The sequence below is a fragment of the Nilaparvata lugens genome, unplaced genomic scaffold, assembly GCF_014356525.2.
Source record: "Nilaparvata lugens isolate BPH unplaced genomic scaffold, ASM1435652v1 scaffold2046, whole genome shotgun sequence".
NCBI classification, from domain to species: domain Eukaryota; kingdom Metazoa; phylum Arthropoda; class Insecta; order Hemiptera; family Delphacidae; genus Nilaparvata; species Nilaparvata lugens.
This window is the reverse complement of record NW_024090274.1, coordinates 1-24,048: the sequence shown is the minus strand read 5'-3', so window position 1 is coordinate 24,048 and position 24,048 is coordinate 1. Positions and strand designations below refer to the sequence as shown.

At 33.7% G+C, this 24,048-nt stretch overlaps 1 protein-coding gene and 1 long non-coding RNA gene across 2 annotated transcripts; both read right to left on the bottom strand.

The window, feature by feature from the left end:
• Positions 1-924: 924 nt before the first annotated feature.
• Positions 925-13,568, bottom strand: LOC120355484. Its single transcript, XM_039443910.1, has 6 exons — positions 12,956-13,568; positions 10,942-11,106; positions 7,754-7,933; positions 5,913-6,048; positions 4,828-5,070; positions 925-1,163 (listed from the first exon to the last, which is right to left on the bottom strand). Exons 2-6 carry the CDS (start codon positions 11,053-11,055, stop codon positions 1,027-1,029), a joined length of 810 nt encoding a protein of 269 aa, XP_039299844.1. The 5' UTR covers positions 11,056-11,106; positions 12,956-13,568; the 3' UTR covers positions 925-1,026.
• A 1,360-nt stretch (positions 13,569-14,928) lies between these two features.
• LOC120355480 lies at positions 14,929-23,428 on the bottom strand. The gene is made up of 4 exons (XR_005573531.1): positions 23,340-23,428; positions 21,922-22,038; positions 17,078-17,161; positions 14,929-15,128 (listed from the first exon to the last, which is right to left on the bottom strand). It is a non-coding gene; the product is annotated as an uncharacterized LOC120355480 (long non-coding RNA).
• Between the last annotated feature and the right edge of the window lie 620 nt (positions 23,429-24,048).

Sequence of the window (24,048 nt, the reverse complement as noted above, 5' to 3'; positions counted from 1 at the left end):
TAAGAATATATAACATGGTATAGGTCGTTTATGCTTCAAATTTCAAGCAAATTTTGGTTAACTTAAGCCGACTACTGTCTATTAATACTGTATTGTTGGCGTGAGAGTGAAAGAACGGCACAGTGTGAGAGACTACTAGCGTCACATAGCTTCACCAAAAATAAATACTAGGACTATCGGCTTGAGTTAACAGTGAATTTTGGATCATAAACGCCCTATACAATGGAATGAATATCTTCTTATACTATCTTCTCTGTATGCTATAGTAGGCTATATTATTTCTTCTTCTTTCAAAAACAATCGCCCAGTTGCACAAAAGTCTGTCGAATTTTAATCAAGATTAAAGACCACAAGAACCAATCAGAGAAGACATATTTGTTAGGTTCTTTCGTGCATTTTATCATGTTTGAAATTTAACAGGCTTCTGTTCAACTGGGCCAATATATTATATTGTGTAATCTATAAATCTACTCAATAGTCGCGCTGGTAAGCTATCACTTAGATAAGTTAAGAATCATGCGTCTGCTACTCCCTTTGGAAGGGTGACCACTTGAGTTAACTCCTGTGATGATTCATGAGTTGTAAAATCGCTTCCCAGCGGTTTGGAACCAACCTAAAACTGTAGATACATTCATCTCCCATTATCATTCGCCTCATTATCCACGCACAAGCTTAGAGCTCCTGTGGGCATCACCCTCAGCAAAAAAAGTATATATATCTTCTATAATATAATAAAGGTAAGAATTGGCTTGTACGAGATAGGAAATTCACGAATGACAACGTATTATCACGTCTCAACTACTGCACTGATTAACTTGACATTTTGCAAATAGATTCTTAATTTACCGAGAATGGATTAAATTCGTCAAACTTTCAGTAGGTCAAGTTTTCAATTAGACCCCAGCGGAGCACGCGTTACCTGCTAGTCAAAAAGCATCCGTACAAAACAATTTGAACCAAGACAAGCACATTTTATTATTTTGGACAGGACAATAAATTAGGCTACTGAACAAAAAATAAATAATTTTAATTTCCAATAATGTAAGCAGCTCCAGCAGGTCTGACTCTCTCAGGTTGCATTTCTTCCCAGATGTATTCCATCACCTCGGACGGTCTCGAACTCTTGAAAACACCTTCCCTGGAGGGGCTGGCGGTCCAGTAACCTACGACAGAAATTGAAAAACATCCATATAAATATTTCCAAAATAATACTTTTTTGACTGTGCCATCAAAATTTGGGTGAAAATTGTTTTGGGCTGAGTCAAATTGAAAAAATATATACAATATATAATTTTTATCTATAGGCTATTGCCATGCTACCAATTTCTCCTTAATAGGTTTGATAGCATTTCACACCTATTAACCTAAAGGAAGTTATCGGCTCCAAAATGGTAGATTCTTGATAAACCATGAATGGATCTATTGCTTATGAATGAGAAATCCAGTTTTCAGAGCAAACCAACTTATAATCTTCAGAAGAAGATTAACGTGTTTTGGATGGACACGTTAAGCCGTCGGTCCCGGCTGCCTAGAAAGCAGTCGTTAGGTCATGTCAGAGGCCCTGAAATTGATCAGTTGCGACCTGAAAACTCTGATACCAGACCTGAGCCAGCCAGGTCACTCGATATTATTATTATTATCTTCAGAAGAATTTTGGCAATATACAACACAAATCCACAAAACAATACCTTACACGCTTAAGCATCTAGCATCATTACAAGCTAAATACTTATCCATTTATATAGTTGAAAAACAATGGCTATAGGCTTGTAGACACACAAAACAATTTATACAAAATTAGAACACCATAAAACTGTTCAAAACTCAATTTAAAACATTAAAAATTCAATTAAACAGAAAAATATTCAGAGAACACAATTAGAACACATAGCCAGCCACCATTTTTTAGAGAGAAGCCTAACAAGTACAGGGCAAAGCCCCACCTCAAAACCAGTGTTGACACTACGAACACATCACCGATATTAAATTCCAAAAAACTATAAATTACAAGTTTAGAATTTACATTTTACATTTGTTTTCAATAAAACTTTATTTCAAAACTTATTTTAAATTTATATATCCTCTATATTTATAATGATCTATTTATCTGTTAATTCTGTTAACTCAGTTTCGGTGATACCATGGAATGTGCAACACAATTTCTTACGATAAATTCTCAGTTAAAAAGTTGTCTGCATATATATATATCCGCATATCCGCATATATCGATTACTCTGATATTTACTATCAAGTTTTATAAATCTCGAATTGAAGATTCGATTTTAATCGAGAAAAAATGTAATATTACACTATATATAAAAATGAATGTTTCTGTTTGTTTGTTCCCTATAGACTCAAATCTACTTGACAGAACGGCATGAAAGTTTGGGAGTATGTTGTGTGAATATTGGGGATGGTTTCTGTCCAGAAATTTTAATAGGAAGGTGTACATGCAATACATGATTTCGATACGGAATTTCAAGAAAAAAATAATGGCGAGAACCGCATATCGATATCTCAAACCGTTTCGAAGATATTCACATTATTAATCAATACTATCCAAATCAGAAAGGAGAGAAAAGTCAGAGAAAGTCTCAGTCTCTATATGTATAAAAATGAATGTCTGTTTTTGAGTTAGTTTGTTCCCTATAGACTCGAAAACTACTTAACAGAACGGCATGAAACTTTGGTAATTTGTTGTGTGAATATTGGGGATGGTTTCTGTCCAGAAATATTTTAATAGGGGGTCTAATAATAGTAATTTATTGATCCATTTTACAGATATATGTTTTCGTACTTGCCGGCCAAGCGGCTAACGTAGAACGGGAAGATGATCATGATTCAAGATCATGTTGTGATAATATTATGATTTAGCATCTAAACTTACCAGCTGTAATAAACACGTCACTCTGTGATAAAATTGTGTACTGGTATGGTAGTGTTAAGCACATAGGATTCCGTATTGAGATGTAAATGAAAATATTGATTGTTAGATAAATTTAATGATTCACCGAAGTCAAGTGTGACATGAGATAGCCTACATTGACTTTTCGGTGGTACGAAGTTCGCCGAGTAAGCTAGTATTTTTATTAATATAATAATTTAATAAAAATAAAATCGTCAATGCTTTCCATTCAACTATACGGAGAGACCATATTGGGCGTTTTTCACGCGCATTTTCAGACGAGTAGGCGGGGCAGGAAGCTCTCAGGTGATTTCCGAACGCCCATAGGCCAATCCGAGAGCCTTCTGCCCTGCCGACTCGTCTGAAACGCCTTATAGAGTGTGATCGATTCTTTTCCATTTTTAAATTAAGGGTGTGATATCATTGAATGCTTGTATATGTGCAAGTGCAAGCTTGGCTATGCATGACCAAGCGTGCAGATGAGAAACAAAATCCGGGAAGAGCAATAAGCAACACTCATACTGAACGCTTGCACTTGATAGTTGCGTTTAGTGTGAGCAGCTACATACATGTAAGTCACAACCTGTTTCAATGGTTTCAATGACCCTTCTTGTTTTTCGGCTCATGCATGATTCGACGTGCACTTGTAAATACATTCACTTTCAATGTGATAACTCACTCATAGCGGGGTCTATGTTATAATGGCAGTGGAGAAAGACAGGAGAACAACGTTGTCGTTTCTCTGACTTGCCATCACCTTCTATATAGAGGATAGCTGATACGGTACCGGTATAACTGATGTAATATTAGCTCTTTATTGAAAATAAATAAACAGATAATTGTTGAAAATTATCAACTTTTATTCAATTATATTATTTTATTCATCAAGAAATTATTTTCTTTAATTATATATTATATAATTATATTTCCTACTATATTTATTTATTAGTAAATACTATATTTATTATATATATTAATTTCTACTATATTTTCTATTATATTTCTACATTGTTGAAAACGATCTGGCAACGTAGGGGAGCCCGGAGCTGTAAAAGGATAACAACACAATGTTAAATTAAGGCTGTGCAAAGGCTAAAAATAAACTTTCTACTGGTCATATTTTTCAATGTGTTTAGATTTGTATATCATGAAGCTATCAAAATGAAAAAGTTTTCTCAGAAAAACATTTTTTTCCGATCATAATTTTTCAAGATATGACTAAAGTTTAAATTTTTGGGACAGAACATTTCAAAGTAAGAGATAAATCGATGACATTCAATGGATAAATTCTTTGTGGTACTATTGTTGATTGAATGAAACAAAAATGTTCTGAAAATATCAATTTTTGAGAAAGTTTTTTAATTCACTAAAAATGACCAAAAATAACTTTTAGTTGAGTTTTTTTTTTGTCATTTTTGGTAAATTAAATAACTTTCTCAAAAATTGATATTTTCTATTTTTTCTTTTATACAATCATCAATATCAATCCTCTAAATCTCATGAATTTTATCTCTTACTGAATTTGAAATGTTCTGTCCCAAAAATTTAAACTCTAGGTGCTCATATCTCAAAGATAATGATCAGAAAAAATGTTTTTCTGAGAAAACTTTTTCATTTTGATAGCTTGATGATACATATTATACAAATCAAAAAACGTTGAAAAATATCACCAGTAGAAAGTTTATTTTTAGCCTTTGCACAGCCTGAAATACTGCCATTATAAAGTCGACCTCACTATATAGCCCACTCTCAGTATATCCATTTATCAAGAAAACGTCAAAACAGGATGAACTGAGATCTCGATGAACTGGTCGAGACTCAACTGTGAACCATCAAAATAATCACTGGATGAACTGAGACTCACCTGGGAACCTTAAAAATAGTAGATGGATGAAATGAGATCTTGATGAAGTGAGACTCACCTGGGAACCAGCTAGGCGGAATGGTGCCGCGCATTTGAACTTGCGAGAAGTGCTGTGGCAAGGAGCCAACCAGCTCAATGTTGAACATCTCCTCGCGAGCCTTCTCGAGTGCCTTCTCCTCGGACTCCTCCTCCTCCTCCAGCTGCATGTCAGCCACCTCGGGGAACATCAGCTCCAGGTAGTTGGCGCTCGTGTGACCGGTCACCAGCTCCTTGATGTCGATCGGGTCTAGCAGGCCTTTCACTAAACAAAACAAAAAATCGTTACTAATCGTTACATTTTAGTTGTTATTGAACCATTTTTCCAGCAGGCTAGAGTAGACAAACAAAATAATCAGTACAAATATTCATTGATCCATTGTTTCACATTATACAGGAGGGCAGAATGCATTGAGATTGAAATTTATTATTACAACACTGGCATGACGTTTCACAATATCAATATAATACAATTGAACAGTATAGAACAGTATTAAGACGGAAAAAAGAACTTTAGTAGCTTAACAGTTGTGGTTGAACTTCTATACTATTGTACATAATCATTTATGAACGTGACAGTCACTCAATTTTAATCACTAAAAAAATAAAGTAAGTCTATGTGCATTCACGCACATATACAGACACCCGGTTGCACAAAAGTCTGTTAACTTTTAATCTTGATGAAATGCCATGAGAACCAATCAGAGAAGCCTTCTTCACAGAAAAACCTTCAGACACCTGGTTGCACAAAAGTCTGTTAACTTTTAATCTTGATGAAATGCAATGAGAACCAATCAGAGAAGCCATCTTTACAGAAAAACCTTCTCTGATTGGTTCTCTTGGAATTTGATCATGATTGAAATTTGACAGGCTTTTGTGCAACCGGACCAAATCGGTGTTTATACTAAAATAGAAAATCCAATTGGAACCAATACTGAAAAATCCAATGCAACCACACTTGGAAGTTTGTAACTTTGATAATTATTCGGATATAGCACTACTACCTAAATTTACAAATCTACTAGTGATTTCTACTTTATTGATTGATGTATATAGACTGATAATAATACGGTATTTGATAGATTTATTCCTTGAATGAATACAAACCTTCAGGTTCATCAATGAGATTTAAGGCTGGTCCAATCTGAATGACTCTGGGCGAGTCTAGCATAGCTGGATCTTCCATATCAGGATAGTTCCTCGACTCAATTGTTATGGGAGGCACTATTGGTACCACAATATCCTGAAATTTCATACATAAATTGCAATCAAACTCATCTCCTCTAAAGTACATCGATAACTTGGAATAAAAATACAATCCATTCCCAAAATGTTGTAGATAAATTGAAGCCTCACCTATTATATCCTGACTACTCACGGTATTATATCTAGTTTCAAATTATGAATCAAAATCATATATTATTTATCGTCTAAAAGTTTTGAGAAGAGATTTTCTTACGAGTAAACATTATGGTGACAAACTTATGACAACATTATCATAACAAACTTATGAGAACATCATTTATGAGTCCAAATTAAATTTATCTCTCTCAAATATATTTTTCACAGAAATCAAATAGGCTACCTATACCCTATCTCAATATTAATAGAATAGCCATTGACAATAACAATTTGAATGGAAAAATGTTTAAAGGTGGAAAAGTTAATGGAGGTGGAACAATTAATAGAATAATTTCAATAAACCACTGACAAAAAAAAATGTTTAAAGGTGGAAAAATTAATGACAAATTATAGAAAATATAAATTTGAAATCATACATTTCTGATGCTATTAGATAGCCTACATGACAAATAATATTAATCAGTCAATGAATTCTCTGAGGCTGATGAGGCTCCTCCTCTGGAGTGGAATCCATGAGAAAAATCCCCAAAAATAATCTTTCAAATATTTACAAATAATGTAACACAGTGCCAAAACTATAAAAAATAATAAATTCTCAATCGGAATGTGCTGTGTTCAACTCCACTCCAAAGCTAATATTTTTGTATAGTATGGTAGCTTTTGTTTTCATTGGTACCTAGTAAAGTATTCAGTTTTAAATATTATTATTAATTCTATGAAAAAATTAGTATTGTTTTATCATATAATTATTTCCTCAGTAGTTATTTTTTCTTCAAAAACTAATATACTGTAGCTCTTTTAGTTGGTTTCCATCAGTAGCTAGTAGGCCTACAGTATTCAGTTTTAAATATTATTTGATATTATGGAAAATTTAGTTGTGTTTTATCATATAATTATTTTCTCAATAGTAAAGTTCAGTAATTATTTTCCCATCAAAAACTTAATTTTACAATGATGAATAATATTGAGAGCCACACTGAACCAAATATGTTCAATTAAATGAATCTATCAATAATTATTATCAAACGAAAATCCAAATTAAATGCTGTAAATTAATCACCCCGAAGATTTCTGCTACTGCAAATATTGATAACAGGGTAAACAGCAAGATGGAAATTCGTTTGTAAAGCACAAAATTGAATTGGATTTTGGTTCAATAGTGATTATAAATTTATTAGCATTTGAATAATAATTGTAATATCTTAGTGATTTCCATCTGTAAATTAATTACGAATAGGTATGTGATGCTCTGATGCTCCTCAGAAAATGTATTGTTTGAATGGTTAATTCGTCATGAATCATAATCAGGCCACTCTTTTTCAAATCTTACCTAAGGTAAATAGAAATTCAAGCCTACACAAGTTTTCTTTTTAATTCAAAAATTTGAAAATATATTTTTCTGATGTATTATTGTGATGCTCTGATGCTCCTCCGAAAAAAAATGTATTTTCTTGATTGGTTAATAATTCATAAATCATAATCAGGCTACTCTCTTACAAATCTTAAAAGGTAAATGAAAATTCAGGCCTACACAAGTTTTTTAAAATGTAATAATCAAAAATTATATTTTTCTGACCAATACTCACATCAAGTCCTTTAGGAAGATTGGTCATGACGTCGGCTATAGTGATTGTCTCATTGCCAGGGGCTTCTGGGTACAGAAAGTCATACACTTTTTCGGGAGCTGCCTTCATTGAGAGACCCAATTCGCCGCTGTACACCATTGCCGCCGCTATATCTGGGGTTATCGTTTCCGCGTTCTCCATCTGACAATCATTAATAAATCCAATAAAATTTGTTAAAAATAGAGAAAATGAAATTATAAATAAATGAATTTATTGGTTGTAACTTCATTACAATACAAGCCATCTAGACTACCTCTATAATACAGGAAAGAAATTTACACTATGAACAGAGATGTTGTTAATTTCTCCATATTGAAGTGAAACAAAAACGATATATTGTCAGTTTCACATAATTTATTTGAGCAAAGAATGACTCTTATCGTTTTTATTTCATCTTAATAAAGGAAACAACTAGCTTATACACCTACGGGATGGGAAAATTATGTTTGACGCATCATCACGTCTCAACTACTGGACTGATTAACTTGAAATCTATACTATGATAAAGGAAAGATCTGGCTTATGTATGTACACGTAGGCCTACGGGGATAAGAAAATATGCTTGTCGCATCATCACGTCTGAACTACTCAACTGATTAACTTGACATTTTGCATATGGATTCTTAATTAACCAAGGATGGTTATAGGCCTGTTTTCAATTCTTAAAGTTTTCGGTTTGTCAAGTTTTAAAATAGGCCCTTGCGGATCACAGGTTTCCTGCTTATCTACAATAATCACGTCGACAAACACTGCATGGCAGAGTGCCGTCAGGAGGAGTGACAAGCTTTTTACATCAGTTGAGAAAATTAAAACTAATGTATTTTCAAATACATCATTTTTATATATTATAATATAATGTACTAGCAAGTAAAACGTGCTACGCAAGGGTCTATTCAAAAACTTGACAAACTGAAAGCTTGATCAACTAAAATATTGAAGAATCAAAAATAATGTATAAAATAATAATAGTGGCTCATGGTGGGCATCACCCTAATAAAAAAAATATATATGTAGACAATCCTTTGTTATTCTTCTTTTATTTTTCTCTATAAATATTTTTCCATGTTTCTAGTGTAATCATATTTCACTGAACTCATCTATTATAATTTGAGTTTACATTTTTTCTTCTTTATCCGGCGCTACAGCCCTAGGTGAGCTCTGGCCTCCTCACACAACACACCTCCATTCTTCCCTGTTCATGGCTCTTTCCTTCCATCCTCTTTACCCCCATCTTCCTAAGGTAAATAGAAATCAAGCCTACACAAGTTTTCTTTTTATTCAAAAATTTGAAATATATTTTTCTGATGTATTATTGTGATGCTCTGATGCTCCTCGAAAAAAAAATGTATTTTCTTGATTGGTTAATAATTCATAAATCATAATCAGGCTACTCTCTTACAAATCTTAAAAGGTAAATGAAAATTCAGGCCTACACAAGTTTTTTAAAATGTAATAATCAAAATTATATTTTTCTGACCAATACTCACATCAAGTCCTTTAGGAAGATTGGTCATGACGTCGGCTATAGTGATTGTCTCATTGCCAGGGGCTTCTGGGTACAGAAAGTCATACACTTTTTCGGGAGCTGCCTTCATTGAGAGACCCAATTCGCCGCTGTACACATTGCCGCCGCTATATCTGGGGTTATCGTTTCCGCGTTCTCCATCTGACAATCATTAATAAATCCAATAAAATTGTTAAAAATAGAGAAAATGAAATTATAAATAAATGAATTTATTGGTTGTAACTTCATTACAATACAAGCCATCTAGACTACCTCTATAATACAGGAAAGAAATTACACTATGAACAGAGATGTTGTTAATTTCTCCATATTGAAGTGAACCAAAAACGATATATTGTCAGTTTCACATATTTATTTGAGCAAAGAAGATATGTTTATCGTTTTTATTTCATCTTAATAAAGGAAACAACTAGCTTATACACCTACGGGATGGGAAAATTATGTTTGACGCATCATCACGTCTCAACTACTGGATGATTACTTGAAATCTATACTATGATAAAGGAAAGATCTGGCTTATGTATGTACACGTAGGCCTACGGGGGATAAGAAAATATGCTTGTCGCATCATCACGTCTGAACTACTCAACTGTACTTGACATTTTGCATATGGATTCTTAATTAACCAAGGATGGTTATAGGCCTGTTTTCAATTCTTAAAGTTTTCGGTTTGTCAAGTTTTAAAATAGGCCCTTGCGGATCACAGGTTTCCTGCTTATCTACAATAATCACGTCGACAAACACTGCATGGCAGAGTGCCGTCAGGAGGAGTTGACAAGCTGTTTTTTACATCAGTTGAGAAAATTAAAACTAATGTATTTTCAAATACATCATTTTTATATATTATAATATAATGTACTAGCAAGTAAAACGTGCTACGCAAGGGTCTATTCAAAAACTTGACAAACTGAAAGCTTGATCAACTAAAATATTGAAGAATCAAAAATATGTATAAAATAATAATAGTGGCTCATGGTGGGCATCACCCTAATAAAAAAAATATATATATTGTAGACAATCCTTGTTATTATTATTTATTTTTCTCTATAAATATTTTTCCATATTGTTTCTAGTGTAATCATATTTCACTGAACTCATCTATTTAATTTGAGTTTTACATTCTTTCTTCTTATACCGGCGCTACAGCCCTAGGTGAGCTCTGGCCTCCTTCACAACACACCTCCATTCTCCCTGTTCATGGCTCTTTCCTTCCATCCTCTTACCCCCATCTTTCTAGGTCATCCATCACTTGGTCCACCCACCTGTTCCTTGGCTACCTTTCTTTCTTCTGCTGTGCAACTTGCTATTAAAAACTATTTCGGCATTCTAGCCTCACTCATCCTCATCACATGCCCCAACCACCTTATTCTTTGGGCTTTAATGAAGCGTACTATATTTCTCCTTTTATTAATGCTTCTATTCCTCATTTTTTCTTATTCGCCATTGCTGCTCATTAATCTGAACGGGACCGTAAATTCTTCTTAGTATGGATCTTTCAAAGATTTTTAATGAGTTTTACATTATGTTTATTAATGTACAGTGCTATTTTTTGTACCACTATGGGTCTTTCAAGACTCAGCGGAAATTGTCATATTGTAAATAAATATATTTATAAATGTTATACCTCTTTACACAGAGCACCAAAGTATCGTTTCCTTATGGTGGCCAAATGTCGTTTGTACAGAATCATTTCTTCGGCCATAGTTGGTGGGGGTGCTTCAGCCTGTTTGCCAAACATAGGGTTGTTCAGATCCGATTCTGTGTCTGAAGGGTCCTCATCGTCTTCTTCCTGATGCAAATATTGATAAATTTTAAAGATAAACACAATACTAATAAGCCTGTTGTAGTTACTTTCCCAATCATTCATAGTTGAGAATGATTGTATTATAATGTATAAATAAATATCTTGTAGTAGACCATGTCTACACGGATATATGGTTGATTGACACAAGGAATTTGAACTCTGATGCTCAAGGAATCATATCAGTTTATTACCTCTTCATAAAAACAATTTTCCACAAGCATTATATGGAAATTATATATTATTATGTAATAACCACAATATATCGTATATTTTCTGAATTTATCCTTTGTATTGATTCTACAATAACTACATAATCAAAATGATAGGGAGAGAAAAAATAAGGTAACCTTGTGCTATTCCTCTCCAAAATTTAGATAAGGTTACAATAGTCTGAAATAAGTTAAGTCACTTCACAAAATAGATTATCTATCTTAAGCTACAAATTAGATTTTTAAATTAGATGCTTGAAAACCAGACAATCATATAGAAGAAATATTTCACATTATTATAGTTTGACACTATATAACTTGACGTTATGAAGCTCAGGCAAGCTTTATCATAAGTTATTATAAAAAACCTCTAATACAGTGTTACATCCATTTCAGACTACTGATGCATAGTTTACCAGAGATTGATAATGGTGTAACAACCGAAACCGGTATCACGATTTCTAATAAATCTGTGGTGTTGGACGATATCTAGTATTTCATTTGTGTAGTTGAAAAGTTGATATTGTGGTTCATATCAAAGGAAAAGACTAAGAAATTGTCAAAAACTACAGATTTTATTAAAAGTAGAAAAACCGGTTTCGGTTTTTACACCATTGTCAATCTCTGATAAACTCAGTAAACTGATACAATGGTGTAACAACCGAAACTGGTCTTTTTACTCTAAATAAAATCTGTGGTTTTTGACAATTTCTTAGTCTTTTTATCTAATATCTAGTATTCTTATTCACAAACTATCCTTGTGATATCCATGACACTTGTGATCAAGTGAAATGAATTTCTTTTATTGTTTTAATTATTTAATAATACACAATTATTTTCAACATAATTTGGTGGAGGATCAACAGGCGTATAGCCCAAAATTCATTCCAGAAAATTGGTTTTGTTTTCTCCACTTTATAAAATCTCTAATTAATATTAAACGAAAATCCAAATTAAATGTCGGAAATCACCCTGAAGACTTCTGCTAGGTACTGCAAATATTGACAACAGGGTAAACAGCTAGATGGAAATTCGATGAGCGCTACTATTCAAAAATTATTTTTATTAGGCTATATGAGCGCTGATATCCAGAGATTGTGAGTTTGGTGTAAGGGTAAGCATGCCTGACCGGCAATTAGGAGGTACTGGGTTCGATTCCCGGGCTGACACATAGTTTTTGAATAGTAGCCCTCATCGAATTTCCATCTAGCTGTTTACCTTGTTGTCAATATTTGCAGTACGGTAGCAGAAGTCTACTGTATTGTTGATTTGCAGAAGCTGAAGTCTTCGGGGTGATTAACAGCATTTAATTTGGATTTTTGTTTAATGATAATTATTAGTTCACCAGCATTTGAATAATTGCAATATCTCAGTCCATCTGTGTTATAAAATTCCGTCTCATTCTTTGGCCAAACACTTAAAACAAGAAATTTTGAATTTAAAAAGATTGAAATCCAAATTAATAACAAAATTCCTCTAACTTATTAATTAGAACAAAATTTACTGCCTGTTAATTAAAGCTCACCTAAGAGTTTGTGGGTGTTCAACATTTCTCTCATCACCTACGCACAAGCCTAGGGTTCATGTGGGCATTATCCTTAAAAAAGAAAATCTTGACAACTCACCAAAAATACTCCCCCTGTTGAAATGAAGCCTGCGCCCTTGAACTTCCTCTTTCAACTTGAGCTGAACTACCCTTATTGTACGAGCTTATTCTTTCTCCTGAAGCATCAGAGCCCTTTCCCATCACACCATAGTTCTGTCTCTCTCCAGAGCTCCTTCTCTCGTCATTGCTCTTTGTGACGTCATAGCTCTTGGTGACGTCATAGTTCCCCGTCGCTTCATCCTCAATACCAGTTCCTCTCTCACCGTAACCCTTCCCATCTCCCACCGATACACTACTCATCTCTTTGGCGAAGAAATCACTCTCTCTCTCTCCGTAGGCCGAGCTCTCTCTCTTGCTCCGACTTGACCTTGCATTGTCAGCGTTTTTGCAAGAGGCAGGCGGACGGTCCACGTTGAGACCCGAGGCGCGGAATTCGTTCTTGCACTTTTGAATCATGTTGCCAAGGTCGGACGATTGACCTTGAAAGGCTTGACCTTGAGAGGATATCGAATGCGAAAGGAAGGAGTTGGGGGGACTGAAGGGCAGGGTGTCGGAGGAGGCACGGGTGAAGGAGGTGGGTGCTTCGTGGGCGTTTTGTTGGGCTGAAATGCGGTCGAAACTTCCTGAAAATTTATGAAAATGTGTAAATTTCAATACCGGTACCTAATTCATCTTAATAATAAAAAATTGTCACTATAGGCACGAAGCGCCCCTTGCTCTTTCATAATTTCTCTGCAATCTTATATTCAGTTCTCAGGTAGGCCCACACTCTATCTAGTCTATCATTTAAATCTAAGTAGATTATTCTAGTAAGAAGTGCCAAAAAGCAATAAGGATAGGGCACCATCGTAGACTTTTATTACATTTTTGAATCAACGTTATTTTCTCAGAAAAACAAATCTCAGTGACTTAATATGTAGCCATCATTTTGTTTTGGCACAAACAACATCTATATTATAATGTAATAGCTGAGTTCATTATCAGGTTCAGAGTGATCAGATTACAAATCAACCATATATATCCGCCCATGACACTGTATTTAATGGGAATTTCTGCTTTCTGTCACAATAATGAATATTTTCTATTTATTCATAAGTTGAAACATGGTGGAGTGATGAGAGTGTTGAAAATAATGCATGTAAAATCATGTATTGAAAAATGTGTCAGAGAACATACGGTACGGTACCGTTCATTAGGCTAGCCTATATTTTATTTGAGTGGCGGAGGCAGGGTAGCAAAAAGGGGGAACATTTAGAAATACATGCATATCTAAACACTGCTACATTCTTTTCTACTTTCTCTGATAATCTCCACTTTCCTTTTCCTGGTCGTGTGTTAATAATGGGAAGGATATATTATTCTACATCCTTTTCAGGGTCTACAGTTTTCTGTGAAAACACCGCCGATTCATGAAGTTACATCACGACAATATTATAGCCTACTAGTTATCAATTCAAATTGCATTCAATCTTCATTCTCATAATTCAATTTTGCATAATTTGTGAGATTTGTTGAATAATTAGCAACAGGCCTACTACTGTCATTGAATGTGAATGTTAAAGTGAATTAATTTATGAGCCAGAATTTATTGTAACATGAATAAATAAATGACTCTAATCTAATCCAATCTTCCTGCCCAACTTTGTTCTGACCCTATCTTCAGTAAGTCTGAAGATGTCAAACTTTTACATGGCAAAACGATCTCAACTACGAAAAATTGAGTAGCAATCACTTCCCTTGCAAGTGTACCGGTATCAATTCCAATAGAATTTCAGTTATTCTCCCATTTGCTATTCTAGATACAGTTTTTCCTTTCTTATTATTTTGTTAAAATTTGTTTTCTCTTCAACTTTCCATCTATTTGATTTATGAGATGTTTGAATTTGTTTGTAACTCAGTAATGAATTGAAGGTGAGGGCCGTCTGCACCCCAACTCCGTCTCCCTAGGATTTAAATGAGGCAGCAATTCAATCCAATCAAATTTCAACCCCCATGCAGTCGAGGTACTCCCTCTGCTGTTCACAGGACCAGTCGCAGGGCATCCGCCTCCTATAGGACTCGGCCTCCTTCATCAGTTTCGAGTACTCGAGGTACTTGACCCGGGCCAAAGGGCTTGCTCCCAGACACTCCAGGTACTCCAGCTGGGTCTTACAGGGCAGAGTGAACGGGATCACCTTCTTGTAGCATTGAACCTACGGAAAAACAAAATGTGAACTTTATATGTAGGCTATTATAAAAAAGAGAGAGTAGGGTTGTGTTTGTTTGCATCAAAACATGTCAACTTGTGGATCGCATACCGGAAAAACGGGAACGATTTAAATCTCCAAATTTCGCACATAGATTTTGAAACTATCAATCTCGTGCACCTCGAAGCCCGAATTTCAATTTTCCTTCTAAATTTTTCAGAATTCATGTTCAAATTTCATTCATGGGGCATCATGCATGAATATATATAATTGAAATATACATACCATATGTTAATATAGAACTATAATCTAGACTATCTCTTCGAAACAGATTTTCAAAATTGGTAACTAATTAATAACCAGTTTAATTTTGTCAGGTTGCATTAAGTTGAGGGAGGTTTCTGAACAAGATTGAGTTCGATCTGTCTCTTTATTAAGTTAGTACCAAGTGAAAAACTTATATATAAACTATAATAAAGGAAATATTTGGCTCATACATGTACGGGATAGGATAATTATGTTTGACGCATCATCATGTCAAAACTGCTGGACTGAAATGAACTTTATATTTGATTCTCAATAATTAGCCGAGGATGGTTCTAGGTCTCGTCTACTCGGTCAATTTTTCAAGTTTTCAAATAGACCCTTGCGGAGCACGGGTAACCTGCTAGTGTATTATAAAATTGTTAAATCACTTTTTGCTATTAGAAAAAACGACAAGCAGTCAGATAGCAAAGATTTATAATAGCAAAAAATGATTTACTAATAAGCAGTTCGTGATGGAAAACAACATTGAAGAATATTGAAGAAAAGCTTCACATAAATGAAGGGAATTTCATTAGTATTCATATTCAGCTATGTGAATGTGATATTTTCGAGCTCAAAATTAAAGTGTTTTTATTCTTTATTTTGTGAATTTATAGTTTGTTCCATGTTTTTAAGAAATTTTTATTATTAATCCATCCAAATTTAAATTGTTTGTTTCATTCTAATTTATATTTTAGATTGTGATTTGTGTAGAATTTGAATGGACATAACCTAAATGTTTGGACAATTTAAAACTAAATTAGGAAATTGAAGAAGTTTTAGGCAATAGCCTGTTTTCTTTTCCGATTCTTGTATTTTTCTTGCTAACCTTATAAATAAATAAATAAATATAAAATTGTTTTTGCAGGAGGCAAAGTGAAGAGACCACTATTTCTTGGAGCATTGCAGCTCAATAAAGAACACTATTTATTGATAACTTTTATAACAAATTATATGTTTTTTTGTGCAAATCTGATTTAAATGTATGCCAAAAATGTTGTGGGACCCAGGGGTGCCAGGGGGATAACATTTTCCAGGTTTGAAGGTTCTCCTTCCAAAGTTTATTCTTTATTAATTGATACAATAAGTACCTAAATCATCAAAATGATAGGGAGAGAAAAAATAAGTAAACCTTGTGCTATTCCTCTCAGAAATTCAGATAAGGTTATACATTGTCCGGAATAGGTTGAGTCCTGTAGTTCTTCACTTCACAAAATTCCACAGTCCTTGATTATTTTCATAAAGTAGATTTCTAAATTCAGATGTTTCAAAACCGAACATGGGAAAATATTTCACAAAATTTTGAAATAGGAAATATTCACATATTAGAAGAAATAATTTTGCAGGACCAAAGAACAAACTCAATATTCTGAAAGCAATTATGTGTTTCGAATGATTTTGAGGTGGGTTTTTCCAGAGAAGTAGCATTGCCTGTGAATTTATTGTAACTTACAGCTTTAATATGTATAAAACTATCAGTATTAATAGCAATATAATTATGTGAACACCGTACTCATAACTTGAACTCAGAAAGCAGAGTTCATTTATGAATAATCAGAGATCATGTTTGTTTCTCAACAGGATACCATTGTTATCAGTGTACATTTATCATCATAATATGCTATTAGTAGTAACTATTATTTTTTTACCTCAGACTCCAGCTTTCTCTCCTCCGCCAGTCTTTTAGCAGCTTCTCTTTCTTCTTTCAACTGTCTCTCAAGTTCTTCATCAATCTAAAAACAAATATAAATTTTCAAAAACAAATAGAAAAGTCTAAAAACAAATATAGTCCGGTCTCACAGGGTGTCAAATCATCAAATGCGATAACTGAAAAATAAATTCATATAAAATACTGTTAGGTATATTAATTTTCATACTGTAGTATACAGAGGTGCCCACAAGGGAGGGGGCATGGCGCAATTTGATAATAGGCAAGACTTTTTTTTTAATTTTATGTCAACATTTTGAATCATCGCTAAAAAGTCATGGTATTAAATAGAGATATCCTAATGTAGTTAATTCTAATACTTTTCCCACCTTTACAATGTTATATTTCGCTTATTATATTGTAACTCAATATATAGCATAAAAAATACAATTGATAATTTTTTTTATGCAGGAATTTTAGTAATTTTAAGCCTATGAGTTTGAAGGTAAATCTTTGACAAAAATAAATTATAACTTCATCATCCACTATTATTCTGATTTCCTTTGCTTAATTTTAATTTTTAATGGTCGTGTGTTTGAGTTTCCTTGCTGTTGCAACCTAATTTTCTTAAAAGCACAATGATAAGTTAAATTGTAATGTACATTTTTTCTAATAATTATTTTAATTTCGAATGCGTCTTATGATGATATTAATGTCTCTGAAATGGGAATGCAATTATGAACAACATCGCAAACTCTAGTGAATTTGACAGAAGAAAAAACTTCTCTTGTCAAAGATTTGTGAAAAATATCAAATGAGCCAATTTCAATCTTTCAAATTTACACCTATTTACCACACAGTAATCAAGTAATTATTGTAATGCTTCATTACTTTTTTCTGTTTTGTATAATAGTCCAGTCGAATGGTCGTTTTTCAGGAAACAGCCCAAAAGAATTTTTCGCGACGGTTCTATATGTATTTTGGGGCGCTGAATTCTAATCTGAAATTCGCTGACACGCCAGAGGGCGGCTTCACCCAGAAAACTCCCAAAAAACCCCAAAATTTCGAACTTTTTTCAAATTTTCCATTTAATCTTGAGAACCTTTAACTTTTCGAGAAAAAGCATTCTCAAAAATATTAAAGATATTTTATTTCCAATAAATTGAGTGGTCGTGCAGAACTCTACGATTTTTGATTCCAGAGCTAAGAGTTTTCAAAAAAGGGGTATTTTTAAGGGGTTTTCAAAATTATGCAAACCCACCACTTTTCTACCCTATACAACTAGGATCTTTTTCTAGTAATGATAGAAAGCCACACATCACGTGAATTAACAATATTAATTCTTAACAGAATTCCTTAGGTATTTTTGAATTTAGTAGTGGTGGGAGGGGGAATACACCCAAAAATATAAAATCATGTCCTACAGCCAAAATTCAAATTCTCATTATAATAGGTACCTTTTCATGGCCTTCCTAACAAGAGAGAAACATTTCGGCTGAAATCACCTTACGAGGGTTATGTTCTATTAGAATCACTCGTTAGATTTCAGTATTTCCTAGTGGGATTCACACATAAGGATACGTCCAGGATCAAAACTTTTGACTGAATGATCTCATCTCCTCGTACTACAGCTCGTTCATATCAGCTCGTCAAGGTGGTTGAAAATCATGTATCATAAAATTTGTTTAAAAAATTGGAAATTCCTCCTTTAGTGTATTTTAGCCCATATTTCAATGCATAGAAAAATGACCGATTTCTATATTCAAAACTGTGTGTCTCGGTAACTCAAAATGATACTTGGTTTTAATTTAAAGAAAAGAATCTCCTCTTTTATGTGAGGTGAATGATTTTTGTAAAAATATAATCGTGAAGTAAGATACGTTTGTTTCAAAAAATCAATAAATTTGCGATATTTTTCTCATTTTCACAGTCTCGACAGTTTTTCATATAAACAGTAATGTAAGATCAATTAAGGCAACTTATAGAGCATGAAATCTTCTCTCATTTAAGACCAATCGCAAGTTTCTATCATGTATCAAGTTTCATGTTTTAGTATCAAGTATCATGTATCATGTATCAAGTATCATGTATCAAGTAGGCTATCATGTTTCTATCATGATGGTATGCGCATGCGCAGGATATGTAAGCAGGCTCTAATATATTTCTTCATTTAAACATTAGATTTTAAATTTTAATGGTGAAGTTTCAAGTTTTACTTACGATATTGTGAATCACAAAGTGGTACTTGCTGTATTGTGAAATTAATTTCCTGTGCACTGTGAGTTTTTTATTGGTGATCGGTGGTTTTATTTCTGACTATCTACTTAACCTCAGTTTCAACCAGCTAAACTGAGTAGACAGTGGTTGTCATTGCACGTTTTCTCTTTTTCAACATAAATATAAATCGGGAACTTATCGAGTGACAGATGTGTAAAGCTATATAAGAACTGAACTATTGTTTTCGCCCCACTTGGATGTAATGAGCTGGTTTTCGTGCGTCATATGGAGGCCGAAAATGATTGTTTCTGACCAGGCGGTAAAAGTTTTACGGCCCTAGGGCTGTAAAATAACCTTGAAGTCAGAAAATTATGATTTGATGAGAACGTGTTTACAAAATGGTTTATAAAACGGAATCAGTTTATGCTTCTAGAATTGAATAAGTATTCTGCAATAAGATACTATTATTTCATTTGGATGAATAAAATACAGATAAGATAGCCTATTATAAATTATTCAAATTCGATTTTCATTGTAGGATAGAAACTTCTAACCTAAACTTCCGAAGTCAACGACAACAATCATTGTTGATGCTGACATTCAGGCTGGCCAAATTTCAAGTGTGCTGAAACAGCTGATCAAAAAACTTTTCATTATTTGTGTTTATTATTCAAGAATAAAAACATTTATAATAATATCATCTTATTGTCATTTGGAAGAATAAAAAGTATAAACTCAACCTCTTACATAATTGAACATTAGGTTTTTAGACAAATCAGAATAAGAAATAAAAATACTTGGACAATTTCCTGATATTCAGATTACCTCAGATTTGCTAGAGCTATGACCTTCCTGTTTTGCTTTCGGAAGTGCCTATAAACAATTATTCTCATAATTATATTTATATTGTTTTATTTTCTGTGTGGCGAAAAATAGCGTTCGCACCACAGGCAAAAATGTTTTTCCGGCTCTCAATCTTTTCTAGTCCTCGGCCTACGGCCTCGGACTTGAAAACCGATTTCGAGCCAGAAAAGTCTCATTTTCGGCCCTAGGTGCGAAATATACTATTTCACTTTTGGACTGCTTCAAGTGATAAGATAAGGTAGTATAGTTCGTTTCTGAATTCGAGTGTTCTATTACCGCTAGTGAGTGCAATCAGCTGGGTGAACTTTCAACATTTAGGCAGGAAATCTAGTATCCTAGCAACCTGTAGATTTGTTTATGCGTAGTTCTGATCGAGCCACCGCGGCGGGAGGTTTTGAAATTGAACAATCAACTCCGCATTCGGTTACTTTTTTTCGGTAACTATTGACAGTGTGACAGTTATTTGTCAGGTGGAAACATTTTTCACATAGGCGATAAGAGATAAGAGTTTATCAGTATCAGATACTCCACTAAAGAATTTAAGAAACTTTGTTATTTCCCCTACTTTCATCTCTCCGTCTTTTGAGGGTCACCTGATTGTTGATATGAACATGTGTTGATCTTGTCCAATACGTATATGGACTATAACTTTTCATTATAGATTTAATGAGTTATATATCATATTAAATGAGTGACATGAGCTCGACAATAAAATCGTGTAAAACAACCAAAGGCCACCCGGCGATCCTGTATAAGGGTTTCAAATTTCGAAAAGCTTCATCAACAAGTAAGGGTGATGTATGGAGATGTCTGACGAAAAACTGTACCGTATCACTCGTAACGAGCTCTGGCTTGTCTATTGTGCGTGATGTTTCGGGGGCGCACTCACATGACACATCGGAGGGCATAGAAACCAAGTGCTAATCTCTACTCCTGTGAAAGAAGCACATGACGACACCAATGATGCGTTCTTGGGAGAACTAATTACAACAGGAGAACGAGCAGTTGAGGGAGCGGATTGAGGTACTTGAGAAGCAGTGGAGCGCCGCCATAGATCGTTCGATGGGTTAGACATCCGTCCAATGAATATGTCATGCAGCGAGCCAAGGGGGCAGGACAAGAGAGCGGAGAGCAGCTCACTAGACGGCTTGGACGTTTTCTCAGAACAGAGCTTATCGCTGATGCCGACATGGACTGTTTCTGTAATTTGGTAGTATATAAATGTTATAGGCTGATAGCCGCTTTTCAAATTCCAAATGTATTTCCCCCATCTAAAAATTCATAAATACAGTCACATAGCCTAATATCTACAAGAATAATATAAATCATAATTGTACAAAAAAGCTTCAATCACTACCGTATTGATTATATATCAGGCCTGTAGTATCGTATATCATTGGCGGGGCGAGGTGGGATCTTCCCGCGCAGAAGGGACTCTTCACCAACAAAAGCCATAAGATCAACTTATACAGGCTTATATAATATTATGGTGTAGAAAATTGAAATGGACATAACCTATGTATAATATTTGGACAATTTGAAACTAAATTAGGAAATTGAAGAAGTTTTGGGCAATAGCCTGTTTTTTCTTTTCCGATCATTGTATTGTTTGTGCTGACCTAATAAATTAATAATTGAGTGTCAGTAACTAATAATGTTTTCTTAGACCTATAAGTGTTTATAGTATCGCAGTTGGTTCCACTGGAATTGACCAGTTTTCAAAGGCTAGATTACAGGGGTAGTGTTATGAATATAGGCACTCACAGGCTCAAAGCATTGAGTGAATACTGGATCCCTGTAAGGTGTCAATTTTTCTGGAGCAGGCTTCAACTGATCAGGTCTGTTTCTAACATACTGTTGGATCTTTTCTCTGAGATTCGTCTGTAACAAACAATGAATAGAAATAAATAATGTTTATTTCCCAAAAAACTAAAACTACCTCATCGATTACAGAAAATATTAGATAGCTTACAATTACATACAATAATAGTTAGTTTCAGAATTTCTTGTTGTCTTCTTCATGTTTAGTGATTTCTGTGTGGAAATATTGAAACACTATAGCCTAGGCCTATTCCAAACAATATAGAAACATTATTAAATAGAAATATATTTAAACAATTTCAGTAAGGGTACCTACTTAGACTTCTTATTATATTCAAGAGTAGCCCTAAAGAAAAAAGACGCTATATTGAAACACTATTTATACATATTAGATTTATGGAAAAATCAATGCTAACCAGTCATTCCTTCAGCCATAGAGAAGAGAATACTTTAATATTATTTTAATCTCACATGAGTACTAGCAGAAAGCCACACGAATTAGTTTAGTGCTAAAGTGTTCAATTGGAAGTGCAAAGGCAGAATACTGTATCCTTTTATGCTAAAAATAATCTCTATTTAATCCTTGACCAATATAGAAGGCTTAACCGATGGGTTTTACCTTCACAAACAATATTCTTATCAATTTATGTCAAAATAGAATAGCTTATTAGTCTTTAACTAGGTGCTATAAAAATCAAGAAAAAAAAAACATGAGTACTAAAAGTTTTTTAACATAGTAGGCAGTCTAGAAGTCTGGAAAGAATTTACTGCATGTAATAAGGAGTACTTTTGATATGTGATTCACTATTAAAAGGTTGATAGTCCTGAAATTTCTCCCTAAATTGCAAGCTATTATATAATTTAAGAATAAAGACTATATATATTATTCATAAGTGAAGAGTAGAGTTGTATAAGCTATATAACCATTTGGAACAATGTGTAAGAAAAGAGCCCAAATCCTAATACAGTAAATATTCAATAAGTAGAATAAGGGCGATATTTTTCATTGTCAATAACAATGAATTTTTATTTATAGACTACATTCTCTCACAAAATTGCTTTGCTAGTATGAGAAAAGTTGTTTGCCAGCAGTGATTGCGTGGTCAAGAATTTTTATCAAACTGAAATCTTGAAGTAGTACCGTATTTAAAAAAGGCCTATAAAAATCCTCGGTTTTTCGGAATTGAGAATCAATTTGCAAAATTTCAAGTTGTTTGTCCAGTAGTTTAGACGTGATGATGCGTCATTCGTTAATTTCCTATCCCGTAGCCTACGTGTATAAGCCAGTGTTCTTTTCTTTATTATATTATAGGTGGATAATATGAGAAGACAAAGAAATAAGATTGAAACTGAATACTTACAACAGTGGTAGGGTTCTTGCGATATTTGATTGGCTTGTAATGCCTCTCTTTCCATTGGCATAATCATACTCTTCATCGTCACATTCCTCCTCAGCTGTGAATAGAACAATTTTTGAGGTATTTAGATAAAATCCGGATTATTTTCCAATAATGCACAATGATAGGATTGAACCGTAAAACCGTAAATAAATAGATATACAGTCATTCCTTCTAATAACGTTATCCATAAAGGCTCAACTCACACTTACGCGACTCAGGTCGAGAAGAGACTCGTAAGTGTGAGTTGAACCTAGGCTACTTGATTTGTTGGTGGAAAAATGATTCCATGATAGGTACTCTTTTGTTTTTAGAAACTTTCCCATGTAAAACAAAAAAACAACCAGTCTCGTTATATTGAATCCATTTTCAAGTTTTTAATAAACTATTATTTACTTCTAATAAACAGAATAATATCTTCAAATATCATTTTATTTTGTGTTTTATATAAAAAAGTTTTCAAAAACAGAAGGGTTGACTATCATGGAATTATAACTGAACCGTCAATTTTAAACAAATTTAGTGGATTGATACTTCATAACGTTGTTTAGGCTACTGTATGTCAATAGAAGAGAATTAACTGAGTGGATCTGACTTCTAATATAATGAGAAGAAAAAAATAGTGTGAAAAATTGATTGGATAAATTTTGTACAGTGATACCATATATAGAAT